General features: G+C 38.1%; 1 protein-coding gene across 2 annotated transcripts in view; it reads left to right on the top strand.

Annotated features, from left to right (window-relative positions):
• LOC117062375 (calmodulin-lysine N-methyltransferase-like) overlaps nucleotides 1-13,663 on the top strand; it is a 224,159-nt gene that overhangs the window by 55,526 nt on the left and 154,970 nt on the right. Inside the window, exon 4 of one of the 2 annotated variants that reach the window (XM_033175837.1) lies at nucleotides 9,410-9,463. The exons of the other annotated variant lie outside the window; for it this stretch is intronic. Coding sequence (XP_033031728.1) covers nucleotides 9,410-9,462 — 53 coding nt within the window. The 3' untranslated portion in view covers nucleotide 9,463. Of the gene's footprint in view, nucleotides 1-9,409; nucleotides 9,464-13,663 lie in introns of those variants that run through there. 2 annotated transcript variants of the gene reach the window in all.

Below are 13,663 nucleotides of genomic sequence, written 5' to 3'. Positions count from 1 at the left end.
TAAGGCTAGCAACTATTATCGTGGCAGATTTGGATGGCTAAATATTAAAAAAAATAGAAGACTTGTCATTGTTGTAAAAATGTGAGATCATACGTTATGTCTTAATATGGTAATAGAAAACACTTTATCTTTAATTGTGGAATACTCTAATTTATAGAGATTTTAATAAAATAATTCATATGGAAAGTCACCGTTTTTTAAATTGTTGTCAAAATGCAAAGAAGCAATCTGATGGAGATGTATGTAAGGACTGGGTCATTTGTTCATTCAGTAATTCAGTTAACCGATATTTACCATGCTAGACAATCTGTTAGGTCCTGGGGTATGAAGAGAAATAATGTCTGGTCCTTGTTCTCAAATGGTTTAGAGTTTAATGAAATAGATGAATAATTTGATGAATTTGATATGTTTTAATAAACGTAGGAAATAACTACTGTGGAAGTATAGAGAAGAGCTGAAGGCTGTGTATAGTTTTTAGTACGTTTTCTTTATGTAGCATGGTTTTTGTATTTCTGTACAAAACTCTGAAACTGGCAGGGAGTATTTTTCAGCAGTTTCTTACCATGTACTACCAGAGAAGCAGAATGTAAGAAACAAGTAATCCACTAGTAATATGTGTATCCTGACAAACTGAAGTAATTAACTGAGCATAAACCATAAATGGAAACGTCATCGGTTCAGTAGATTAGTAAATATGAGTCAGGTATCAGTATATTTTACAAGACTCTTTTTGTGATTTATCAGCATGCTTTCATGCCAATGTAAAATGTGTAAGATCTTAAAATTGAGAGCTACAATCAACCCTGAAATTCCAAGTCTATTCAAAGCCCAGTGTAGACTCTGATGACTGTCATTTCACCTAAAGGGAACATACTCTAATTAATTCAAAGCAATGTGTCAGTTGCCTGTTCTTTAATATGCTAAAAGACAGGTATAGTAATTTGGAGAAATAACTTCATTAACAAGTGAAGGATTGCTGAGGCAAAGAGTAATTGTCTGATACTAATGGGATAGCAATATACCCAGAGATTAAAGAGTTTTAAGAGATTAAAAACAAACAAATTCTGTTTAAGGATTGGTGAATTTTAGCTCCCCACTCCCCCCTCTGAAAATGAAGCAATTACTGTTTAAAATGAAATGTATCATTATGTATAAAATTAATTTTTAAAAGTAATTGATAGTTCTAAAGTAATAAATAGCTTTTGGTTAAGATGTTCCTATTGGGGTTATATACCTTAGTAAAGGAAATGTAATCTTTTGAATACCCATCTTGAGTGTTTACAGAAATGGCCTAGTCACTGTCATACCCATTGGTTCCTACTTGTAGAATTTCTAAAAGTTGAAAATTGGATTTAGTTTTTTAAAATACTTCCCTTGTTTGAGCAAATATAATTTGCAGTCTTCGTAGACAAAACCTTGTACATTATACTGCTGGGCATCTGGATTTGTTTGGGTAGGTATTTCTGTGAGTAATATTCTGGCTAGCTGAGCATTCATTCGTTTACTCATTACATATTTGAGTAACTACTGTGTGGCAAGTACTAGGCTAAGCACTGGGGATACAAAGGTCAAAAAAAGACATTGTCTTATAGAAAAGTCACATTTGGTTTGTAAAGTTTCTGAGCATTTAGACTCCAAGGAAATGTATAATTTATACTCAATTGCATGTATTAGAAAATTTGACCTTGGTCATATGATATCTCTAGATTTTAGCTCCCTCATTTATGAAGTGAATGCATCTGGATTAGGTAATCTACAGATTCTCAAACAGATTTGAATAGTCTGTCAGTGCCTCATGATTCTGAATAAGGGTTAAAATTTTAAAAAAATCATGAGTACCAGACTTTTTTTCATATTTTATTCATCAGTATATTGAATATGCAAATAAATATTGCCTTGGACAATGTAACATTATTGCCTTTCTCTTATATATTGTATCCTTTCCCCAAGTTTTGTCTCAAGTATTTTTGTAAAATTCCATTCATCAAACTATTTTTTAAATCATTTCCACCAGTTGCCTTAGTTTTTTTAAAGTCATCATTCAAGGTAGTCTTTTAAATTTTTTTTTTTTTTTTTTTTGAGACGGAGTCTGGCTCTGTCGCCCAGGCTGGAGTGCAGTGGCTGGATCTCAGCTCACTGCAAGCTCTGCCTCCCGGGTTTACGCCATTCTCCTGCCTCAGCCTCCTGAGTAGCTGGGACTACAGGTGCCCGCTACATTGCCTGGCTAGTTTTTTGTATTTTTTTTTTTTTAGTAGAGACGGGGTTTCAACGTGTTAGCCAGGATGGTCTCGATCTCCTGACCTCGTGATCTGCCCATCTCGGCCTCCCAAAGTGCTGGGATTACAGGCTTGAGCCACCGCGCCCGGCCTTAAATTTTTTTTAAATGGTCATCCTAGGTGCTTCAATTTCAGCTGAATCTTTAACCTGTCTTTCATTGTTGATTCATTGCCCAAAGTATCATTAACATCATTAAGAAACTTTGGCTTTGGATACGTAGCCAATTAAGACTTATCATGAACATTGTTTTCAATTTTGTTTTTTTTAAAGACAGTATAGATTTGCACTGAATCGTCCATAATTATTCTGCCAGGACTCTTCGAGGATAAAGACATTATCAGAGAAAACACAGCATATAAAACTAACCACAAGGAGATGGAACTGCTTGTCATGAGCATTATGTTTCCATGGATTGACTCCAATAGCTGGTGATAACCCACAAACAGTCTGTCCATTTGTTCTGTACATTCCCTGCAATGCCTACTCTACTTCTGTACATACAATGGGGCTTCAAATATGTGTTAAATGAATGAGCAAATAACCAAAATAATGGCTAGCCTATCTTTGACACAAATTGTTTTTGGGCCATTATAATGTTTATTTAAATTTTGTTTGTTTGTTTTTTGTTTTGAGCCTGGCTCTGTCACCTAGGCTCGAGTACAATGGCACCATCAGGCTCACTGCAAGCTCTGCCTCCCAGGTTCAAGCAATTCTCCTGCCTCGGCTTCCCGAGTGACTGGGATTACAGGTGCCTGCCACCACGCCCAGCTAATTTTTTGTATTTTTAGTAGAGATGGGGTTTTGCCATATTGGCCAGTCTGGTCTTGAATTCCTGACCTCAGGTGATCCACCCATCTCGGCCTCCCAAAGTGCTGGGATTACAGGCGTGAGCCACCACACCTGGCCAGGTGAATCTTTTGAATCAATACATTGCATTGAATTACTTAAAATCCTTCTAAAACTATTTTGACACTGAATAAGTAAATAAGCACTAACTTGAGCAATAGGAAGTATCCACAAAATATCCTAAAAATTCAATTTGAAATGTAGTTTAAAAATAAAGAGGCTGGGCGCAGTGACTCACGCCTGTAAGCCCAGCACTTTGGGAGGCTGAGGTGGGCAGATTACCTGAGGTCAGGAGTTTGAGACCAGCCAGACCAACAAGGTGAAACCCCGTCTCTACTAAAAATACAAAAATTAGCCAGGCATGGTGGCACATGCCTGTAATTCCAGCTACTAGGGAGGCTGAGGCAGGAGAATGGCTTGAATCCAGGAAGCAGAGGTTGCAGGGAGCCAAGATTGTGCCACCACACTCCAGCCTGGGCAACACAGTGAGAGTCCATCTCAAAATAAAATAAAATAAATAAATAAATAATAAACTAATGGTGTTATCCATTCTGTACAGTTCTCTGGAGGCTGATTACAAGTGCTGAATGGCAGTATAGTCTCTGTTGTTTTTCACTTGAGTGATCCTATACATTAAAGTCATAGCGTACACTGTTTCTCTGCTTGATTTCTCCTCATCTCAAAATGTAAGGTCAAATGAAAGAGGTAGGTAGATATTTAGAGAAGAGCATTTTGATCTAAATATAACCATCATGTACTATTAGTAAAGAAATTAAGAGGCTGGACGTGGTGGCTCATGCCTGTAATCCCAGCACTTTGGAAGGCCAAAGTGGGTGGATCATGAGGTCAGGAGTTCAAGACCAGCCTGAACAACATAGTGAAACCCTGTCTCTACTGAAAATACAAAAATTAGCTGGGCAGGGTGGATGCGCCTATAATCCCAGCTTCTTGGGAGGCTGAGGCAGGAGAATCACTTGAACTCGGGAGGTAGAGGTTGCAATGAGCCGGGATTGTGCCACTCTACTTCAGCCTGGGTGACAGAGTGAGACTCCATCTAAAAAAAAAATAATAATAATAATAAAAGAAATAAAGAAATGGATCCATGGGAAATATATACATTTGTTGAATTGAAAATTATAGCACTTGGCTCATATCTACTGTGTTGTTCACTTAAAAAGCAGACAAAATGAAGATGATGCTTAAAATGAGTTATAGTTAGAAATCTGGATCTACCATAGTGTTCCAGAAGACTTGATTTCATATTTGGCCATGAGTTGCACAATTAATAAATTTTAGACCTCATTAAATATATTTTCATGCCTGATTTATCCTTGATTGAGAACTCAATACAGGATTCATAGTAATATTTTAGCTTTCTAGACAAGATATTTAGTAGCTGGGCTCAGGATGGCATTGTATTGGTATGCCAGTTGATAGGCCTTTTGACTATATGTTGGCAGGATAACTTGAATGATACCCTCTCCCAAACCTGACCCACATCCTCATATCTCTGGAAACTCTATTTTAGAGTAGTTAGCCAGAGGTGACTGCTTGTAGGGGAATATAATGGCTATTTTCTGGTTCCAAAGGAAAGAAAATATTATCTCCATGTATTATTTATTGCTATATAGTACATTGCCCCAAATTTAGCAGCTTAAAACAAATATTTATTATCTAACGAAGTTCCTGAAGATCAGGAATTTGGGTATGAATGATTCCTATGGGTTCTGGCCCAGGATATCTTAATCAGGTTGCAGTTAAGCTGTCAGCAGAGGTTGCATTTATCTCAGTGCTTGACTGGGACTGGAAAATCTTCCCAGGGTCACTCACATTGTTGTTGGCAGGCCTCAATTTCTTGCTAACTGTTGGTTAGATGCTTCAGTTTTTCACCCTGTGGGCCTTCCATGAGGTTCGCAATATGGCAGCTTCCACTAGAGTGCAAGATCAGAGACAGAGAGTGGACACCCAAGATGAGAGTCATGATCTTTTATAACCTAATTTCAGAAGTCACATACCATCACTGCAGCCATGTGGTGATCATACAGACCAACCCTAATCCCCTGAGAGAGGGGACTACACAGGGTGGAAATATGAAGATGCAAAGATCATTGAGGACCATCTTGGAGGCTGGCCACCAGACTCCTAGTGATGGATATCATCATTGGTGGTTCTCTACCTGGCTGGCTCTAAGTCTCCAAAGCCACACTTGCACTGTCTAGCATTTAGATTAATACAGCTAGAGGAGCTAAGTTTGAATTTTAAAAAAATTGGCCAGGCGTGGTGGCTCATGCCTGTAATCCCAGCACTCTGGGAGGCCGAGGTGGGCGGATCATGAGGGCAAGAGATTGAGACCATCCTGGCCAACGTGGTAAAACTTCGTCTCTACTAAAAATACAAAAATTATCTGGGCGTGGTGGCATGCCTGTAGTCCTAGCTACTCGGGAGGCTGAGGCAGGAGAATCACTTGAACCCAGGAGGCGGAGGTTGCAGTGAGCCAAGATGGCACCACTGCACTGCAGCCCAGTGACAGAGACTGTCTCAACAACAACAACAACAACAAAAAATCCTGGGTATTATTCTTATCAGGTATGTGTCAGATTATCAGATCACTTGGTGTTAGGCCTGGTATCTACAACTGAGTTGCTAAACTATTTCATCAAGTAGGTAGGAGATATTTAGGAAGAGTACTTAAAGAAAATGGCTTGTTTTTAAATTTTCCTTCTTTATAGGCCTCAAGTTTAATTCACTACAGAGGATAATTTTGTTTGCTTTGCAAGACAGCCAGACCAGAGGTTAAATGTTTTTTTTTGACAGTTTGTGGTTACAAATCAGTCTTGCCAGTCCTATGTTAATTAGTTATTTCCACTGTCTCCAGACTCTGGTGATAGTGATACAAATTAAGATAATCACAAGAATAAATTAGTGGCAATAATTTCTTTGAGTCTTTTTCTTGGCCTTTAAGTTCGTCACTTTGCATTACTTGTATAAATTTCTGATGTAAACAGAGAGAGCAAATTGTGTGTGTGTATATGCACATGAGTGAAATCTATAATGAAATCACAGTTTAGAGAAGGAATTATACGTTTAAAGTCTTCAATTTTGTGAAAACAATGATTCCACATTTCTTCAAGTGGCTGCCATAGAATGGAAATTGAAATCCCTGGGTGGGAAGTGTGCTAGAAATCATAGTATTCCTTTTCAAAGTATTTTGCATCCCCTTATACATATATTCAGTACTTCATTTCTAACCCCTACACACTAAATCATGCTGTGATTCATAATACTCTGTTATGTTTTAAATTCAAATATTGTTTTTAAAGGGAAATTGCTACTAATGTTGGCTAAGCTGCACATAATAGTTTAGTAAATGGTTGTAGGTTTGATTCTTCTCATGTCAATCTAAATGTGAACTAATATTATTCAAAATCCTTTTAAGATACTGAATAATTGTTTCAGTTAACTAAATGCTTCATCAAGTAATATCAATTTATGAAGTATAGTTGAGTTTAGGGCATTTATTTAAAGAAAAAAATAATAGGTACATGTCTACATAACAATGTTAATGGATATCTTTTGAGTGCTCATGTGTTTGAAGAAAGAGGCATTTTAATATCTTAACAGAACAAGTAAAGTATAGATCATTGAAAAAATTTAAAAGTAATGTGTGATTTAGTTTACTCTTTGTTAAAATATCAGCTTTATTGAGATATGATTTACAGAAATAAAATGCACCAATTCTGATGAACATTTTGATGAGTTTTGAAAGTTTTATACACTCATGTAACCTATAGAACATTTCTATCACCCCAGATGTTTTCTTCTGTTTTTTTTCCAGTCAATTACTACTTCTCGGGTAACCACTGATATACTCTCTGCCACTATCGATTAGATTAGACTCTTAGTATTTCATATAAATGCATTCTTTTTTTTTTTTTTTTTTTTCTGAGACGGAGTCTCGCTCTGTCACCCAGGCTGGAGTGCAGTGGCCAGATCTCAGCTCACTGCAAGCTCCGCCTCTAGAGTTTATGCCATTCTCCTGCCTCAGCCTCCCGAGTAGCTGGGACTACAGGTGCCCACCACCTCGCCCGGCTAGTTTTTTGTATTTTTTTTTAGTAGAGACGGGGTTTCACCGTGTTAGCCAGGATGGTCTCGATCTCCTCCTGACCTCGTAATCCACCCGTCTCAGCCTCCCAAAGTGATAAATGCATTCTTATATGTTCTCTTTTTTTTTTCCCTACCATGTTTCACTAGCATAATTTTTTTTTTCTTTTTTGAGATGGAGTCTTGCTCTCTCGCCCAGGCTGGAGTGCAATGGTGTGATCTTGGCTCACTGCAACCTCTGCCTCCTGGGTTCAGGCGATGCTCCCTGCCTCAGCCTCCCAAGCAGCTGGGATTACAGGTGCCCACCACCACACCCGGCTGATTTTTGTATTGTTAGTAGAGATGGGGTTTTGCTATGTTGGCCAGGCTGGTCTCGAACTCCTAACCTCAGGTGATCCACCCACCTTGGCCTCCCAAAGTGTTGGGATTACAGGCAAGAGCCACCGTGCCTGGCTGGCATGATGTTTTTGAGATTTATCCATGTTGTGGTGTGTATCTGTTGTTCTTTTCTTTATTCTTTTCACTTTTTTTAGAGACGGGGTCTCCCTCTGTTGCCCAGGCTGGAGTATAGTGGCCTGATCATGGGTCACTGAGACCTCAAAATCCTGGGCTCAAGTGATCCTCCTACCTTAGCCTCCTGGGTTGCTGGGATTACAGACATGTATCACCATGCCTAGCTTTGTTTTCTTTTTATTCCTGAGTAGTATTGCGTTGTATAAATATGCCCACACTTTGGGAGGCTGAGGCGCGCGGATCACGAGGTCAGGAGTTCAAGACCAGCCTGACCAACATGGCGAAACCCCGTCACTACTAAAAATACAAAATAAATTAGCTGGGCTTGGTGGTGCGCACCTGTAATCCCAGTTACTCAGGAGGCTGAGGCAGGAGAATTGCTTGAACCTGGGAGGCAGAGGTTGCAGTGAGCTGAGATCGTGCCATTGCACTCCAGCCTGGGTGAAAGAGGAAGACTTCGTCTCAAAAAATAAAAACTAAAAATAAAAAATAAATATGCCCACAATTCATTTATGCATTCATCTATTGATGGACTTTTGGGTTGTTTCCGGTTTTTGGCTGTTTTGCATAAAACTACTGTGAACATTCATATACAAGTTTGTGTGTGTGTGTAGACATGTGTTTTTCTTTCTCTTGGGTAAATACCTAGGAGTAAAATTGCTAGATTGTATAAGTGTACATTTAACTTTGTAAGATATTACCAAACTGTTTTCCCAAGTGGTTGTACTATTTTACATTACTACTAATAATGTATGAGAGTTCCAGTTGCTTCACATTTTTGCTAATGCTTGGTACTGTCAATTATCTTTAACCATTCTGCTAGGTGTGTAGTGTATCTCATTGTGGTTCTATGCATATTCCTGATGACGATGACGTTGAACATCTTTTCATGTGCTTATTGGCCATTCATATATTTTCATCTGTGAAGTGTATGTCAAATGTTTTGCACATTTTAAAAATCGGATTGTCTTCTTAATAATGAGTTGTAGGTCGGGCATGGTGGCTCATGCCTGTAATCCCAGCACTTTGGGAGGCCCAGGCGGTAGATAACCTGAGGTCAGGAATTCGAGACCAGCCTGACCAGCATGGTGAAACCCTGTCTCTATTAAAAGTACAAAAAGTAGTTGGGCATGGTGGCGTGTGCCTATAATCCCAAATACTCTGGAGGCTGAGGCAGGAGAATCGATTGAACCTGGGAGGCAGAAGTTGCAGTGAGCCGAGATCGTGCCATTGCACTCTAGCCTGGGCGATAACAGCGGAACTCTGTCTCAAAAAAAAAAAAAAAAAAATTGTAAGAGCTCATTATATACTCTGAATACAAGTCCTTTGTCAGGCATGTAGTAAGAGTATTTCCTCCTTTGTGTATCCTGTCTAAAAAAATATGAAATTTTTTATGTGTTCTTCTAGAAGTTTTAGAGTTCTTGCTTTTACATTTTTAGTCTGTGGTCCATTTTGAGTTAATGTATACATATAGCATGAGGTAGATATTAGGGTTCTTCTGTTGTTGTTTTTCACATGGGTATTTGGTTGTTTTGGTACCATTGATTGAAAACACTGTCATTTCTCCATTAACTTACTGTTGCATCCTTTTTGAAAATCATTTACCCAAATATGTATCGGTCTTTTCTAGCGTCTGAATTCTGTTTCATTGATCCATCTTTTATGCCAACAGCATTACATCGTCATGATTATTACAGCTTCATAGTGAGTCTGGAAATGGGATAATGTAAGTCCTCTGAATTTGTTTTTGTTTTTTCGAAGTTGTTTTGGCCATTCTAGGTTTTTGCATTTCCATACAAATTTTAGGCTCAACTTATCAATGTCTACTAAGAAGTCTACTACAATTTTGATTGGATAGCACTGAATTTGTGGATGAATTTGGGGATAATTGACCTTTTAATAATATTTGGTCATCCAATCTATGAATGTGATATGGTTCTCTCTTTATGTAGGTATTCCTTAATAAAGTTTTAGTATTAGTAAAGTTTTAGTAAAGTTTTGTATTTTTCATTTTATAGGTCGTGTATATATTTTGTTGAATTTATTCCTAAATACTGCATTTTAAAAATAATATTTTAAATAATCTTTTAAACATTTTAATTTGTTGATTTCTGTTGCTAGAAATCAGTTATCAAAACAAGGAAATGTATTTCAAGCTAAATTATTAGAAAAAACCCTCTTGATTTAAAGTATGTGCTATTTATGAGATCTGAAGAAGCAGGGAAACTAAAACTACTTTTCCAGATTCTGTTGCAGCTAAGCTAAATATGAATTAGGTTGTACCACTTAGATGAACTTAGATGGGATTTGAAATGTCTTGGCCAGCTCTTTCTGCTGGAAAGCACAGTGGACATGTTGAATGTTTCTACAAAAGCATTCCAGTGTTTGGTCATTAGTTTCATGGGTGAAAGTGGAAGGTATGATGGCAGCTTCCTGATCCCTAAATCTCAGGTATGTATTCTTGAACTCTGCCGTTCTAGTGGTGGCTTCCTATTCCCCCATCTGGAAGAGGAAAGAAGGGAGCAGTGAGCCAAAGGATGTTTGCAGCTTCTAGAAGCTTGTAATGGCAAGGAAATAGATTCTCCTCTAGGCCTCCAGAACAGATAGCAGTTTGCATACATCTTGATTTTAACTCACTGTTGTTGTTAAGAGACAGTTTCGCTCTGTCACCCAGCCTGGAGTGCAGTGGCGCAGTCATCACTGTAACCCTGAACTTCTGGACTCAAGTAATCTTTCTGCCTCAGCCTCCCAAGTAGCTAGGACACAGGCGCATGCTAAAAATGTTATTTTTCCAAGACGCAGAGGCTTAGGTAGGAGGATCGCTTGAGCCCAAGAATTCAAAGCTGTTGTGCACTATGATCACATCTGTGAATAGCCACTGCAGTCTAGCCTGGGTAATATGGTGAGACCTCACCTCTTAAAAAAAAATTATTTTTTTCTTCTGTGGTTTGTAACATCTTTTTTAAAGTGCAAAGAGTCGTCTCACAGTCATTAGACACAATAGATGATGTAATGCCATCGTTTCCTTTTTTTGTATTTAGAGCTTTTTGCCATCTGAAAAATACTCATACAAGATCCCAATTCACCCAAGTTTAGGTGAATACTCAGGAGAGGAAATTACACAATTATTTTAGATAATTATATGTAAAGATTTATTAATTGTATAAATGTAATGTGAGTTTAATAACAGGATATAGCTTAAATCTCTGGCTTCATCTGAAAATTTTCTTTTTTTTTTTTTTTTTTTTTGAGACGGAGTCTTGCTCTGCCACCCAGGCTGGAGTGCAGTGGCCGGATCTCAGCTCACTGCAAGCTCCGCCTCCCGGGTTTACGCCATTCTCCTGTCTCAGCCTCCGGAGTAGCTGGGACTACAGGCGCCCGCCACCTCGCCCGGCTAGTTTTTTTTGTATTTTTAGTAGAGACGGGGTTTCACCGTGTTAGCCAGGATGGTCTCGATCTCCTGACCTCGTGATCCGCCCGTCTCGGCCTCCCAAAGTGCTGGGATTACAGGCTTGAGCCACCGTGCCCGGCCTTCATCTGAAAAATTTCTAAGGATCACATCCAGGCATATGAAATAAAAAGGTGACATGTTAATCTGTGTATAATTTGTATATTTCTGCATAATTATATGGTCAAGTCTCAGACTGTTTTCTAGTTAATATTTACTGTTGCTTTCATATTGTTTTTATCTTTCTTTAATCTTAGAATCCAACCAATACTTTTCTCTACATTGCTAGAGAGGGAATATATATGTAGAGATAAATAATAAAGGTGACTCTTGAACAATACAGGGGTTAGGAGTGCTGACTCCTCCCTAGTCAAAATTTTGCATATAACTTTTGACTATTAGTAAACCTACAGTTGACTTTTATTGATGAAAATCCATGTATATGTGGACCTGTGCAGTTCAAACATGTGTTGTTCAAGAGTCAACTGTATATATCTATTTTTTTCTCTTCCTTTTGTGAAAACTGCCCAGGAGTCAACTGTGTATAAAACCTGGGAGCAGTGAGGCACCTGCCAGATAATATCTGCATTGTTACTAAACCCTAGAAGATAGTGTGGCTAATTTGGAGCTAAAATAATTTAATTATATTTTTAAAAATATTAGTTGATAGGGTTGTACCCAGGCCTGTCATTCAAGATAGAGTATCATTTATTTCATAGCCTATATTCCACTAGTAGAAGCTTACTTTTTTTTTCCCTTGGGTAATTTTTTAAAATTGTCTAAGGGATTAACTATTACCTCATTATCTTTGTTAATCACTTCCAGAGCTTTTTGCTATTGTTCATCACAGTAGCCAAGAGGATCACAAAGGAAGTGCTAAATCTTTATTTACAAAGAAAATTGATTCTCAGCTTTGCTTATATCTGCTATATATTTCCTTTGTATATTTATTAGGGTAGCAATGGTTAAAATTAAATATTTATTGAGAAGTGATTTTTAATGTTGTGGGAAAAGATTTTATGTCAGAAAAATATTGAATCTCAAAACCATAGAAAATAGAAAAAAAAATCATTAAGAGACTTGACTAATGTCTCCTCAGCATGGTTTACAATATTCTCCTATTCATTTACTTTCTTCGTGAGCAGTGTTCTTGAAAGTTTTAAAGAAAGACTTTTGTCTTTTGTTAAATACTTTGGAATTTTTTTGGCAATATGAAGAAATTTTATTTACATGCTTGATAAGAACATCCACGGACTTCTCTTTTTTTTTTTTTTGAGACCGAGTCTCGCTGTCGCCTAGGCTGGAGTACAGTGGCCGGATCTCAGCTCACTGCAAGCTCCGCCTCCCGGGTTTACGCCATTCTCCTGCCTCAGCCTCCCGAGTAGCTGGGACTACAGGCGCCCGCCACTTTGCCCGGCTAGTTTTTTGTATTTTTTAGTAGAGACGGGGTTTCACCGTGTTAGCCAGGATGGTCTCGATCTCCTGACCTCGTGATCCGCCCGTCTCGGCCTCCCAAAGTGCTGGGATTACAGGCTTGAGCCACCGCGCCCGGCCCACGGACTTCTCTTTTAAAGATAAAAAACTTCAATATGAAAATTGAAGTTATAAACTAAAGATCCTCTCTCAGCTAAGAATTCCTTTTTAGAAATGTATAAATACAATCATCCTTTAATAAACATATCTTCAAATTTTCTCAGTAATGTGTCACTGAGACACATTAAAAGATGACATTGCTGCTCACAATAACAGTACGAAATGAAGAAAATAATTGAAACATAGATCAAGGATGTTAAAGATGGGTGAAAAAATTATCTTGCTTTTTATAACTAAAGTTTGTTTAATATTCATAACAGACTTATAGACTTCTTAATTGTTCCAGGTAAAATACCTAATTTTCTTTGTTTTGAAAGCATTCTCTTTTTCTTACTAAATCAAAAACAGAGAAAACTTAAGAGTACACGAATCAATTATGGTTTTTAGAACAACAATGGATAAGAATGTTTTAAAGATTTAGGAATCTTTTAATCTCTCTGACTTTTCATCATTTCCATTCTGTGTCGAGTTTTTGGTTGCAAAGAATAGAAACTGATGTTGAATAACTTGAGTAGAAATAAATTCATTGGATATCAAGCAATTCTCAGAGTCTATGGTGAAGGCTGGAAAATGGGGCTTTGGAAATAAAGAGGAACCAAGGCAGGCTATGCCCAGGAACCTTTACACAGATCAGCCTGCATGATATAGTTTGGATATATGTCCCTGTCAAGTCGCACATTGAAATGTAATCCCCAGTGTTGGAGGTGGGACCTAGTGGGAGGTGTTTGGGCCATGGAGGTAGATTCCTCATGGCTTGGTGCCGTCCTTGTGATAGTGAGTACTTGCAGAATCTGTTTGTTTAAAAGTGTGTAGTACCTCCCTTGCACTCTCTCATGAGAAAAAGCTCCCTGAGGCCTCACCAGAAGCTGAGCAGATGCTGGTGCC

This window comes from Trachypithecus francoisi, unplaced genomic scaffold, assembly GCF_009764315.1.
Source record: "Trachypithecus francoisi isolate TF-2019V2 unplaced genomic scaffold, Tfra_2.0 Lachesis_group17, whole genome shotgun sequence".
Classification (NCBI taxonomy): Eukaryota; Metazoa; Chordata; class Mammalia; order Primates; family Cercopithecidae; genus Trachypithecus; species Trachypithecus francoisi.
Note: the sequence above shows the minus strand (reverse complement) of the source record. Positions and strands in the feature narration are given on the sequence as shown.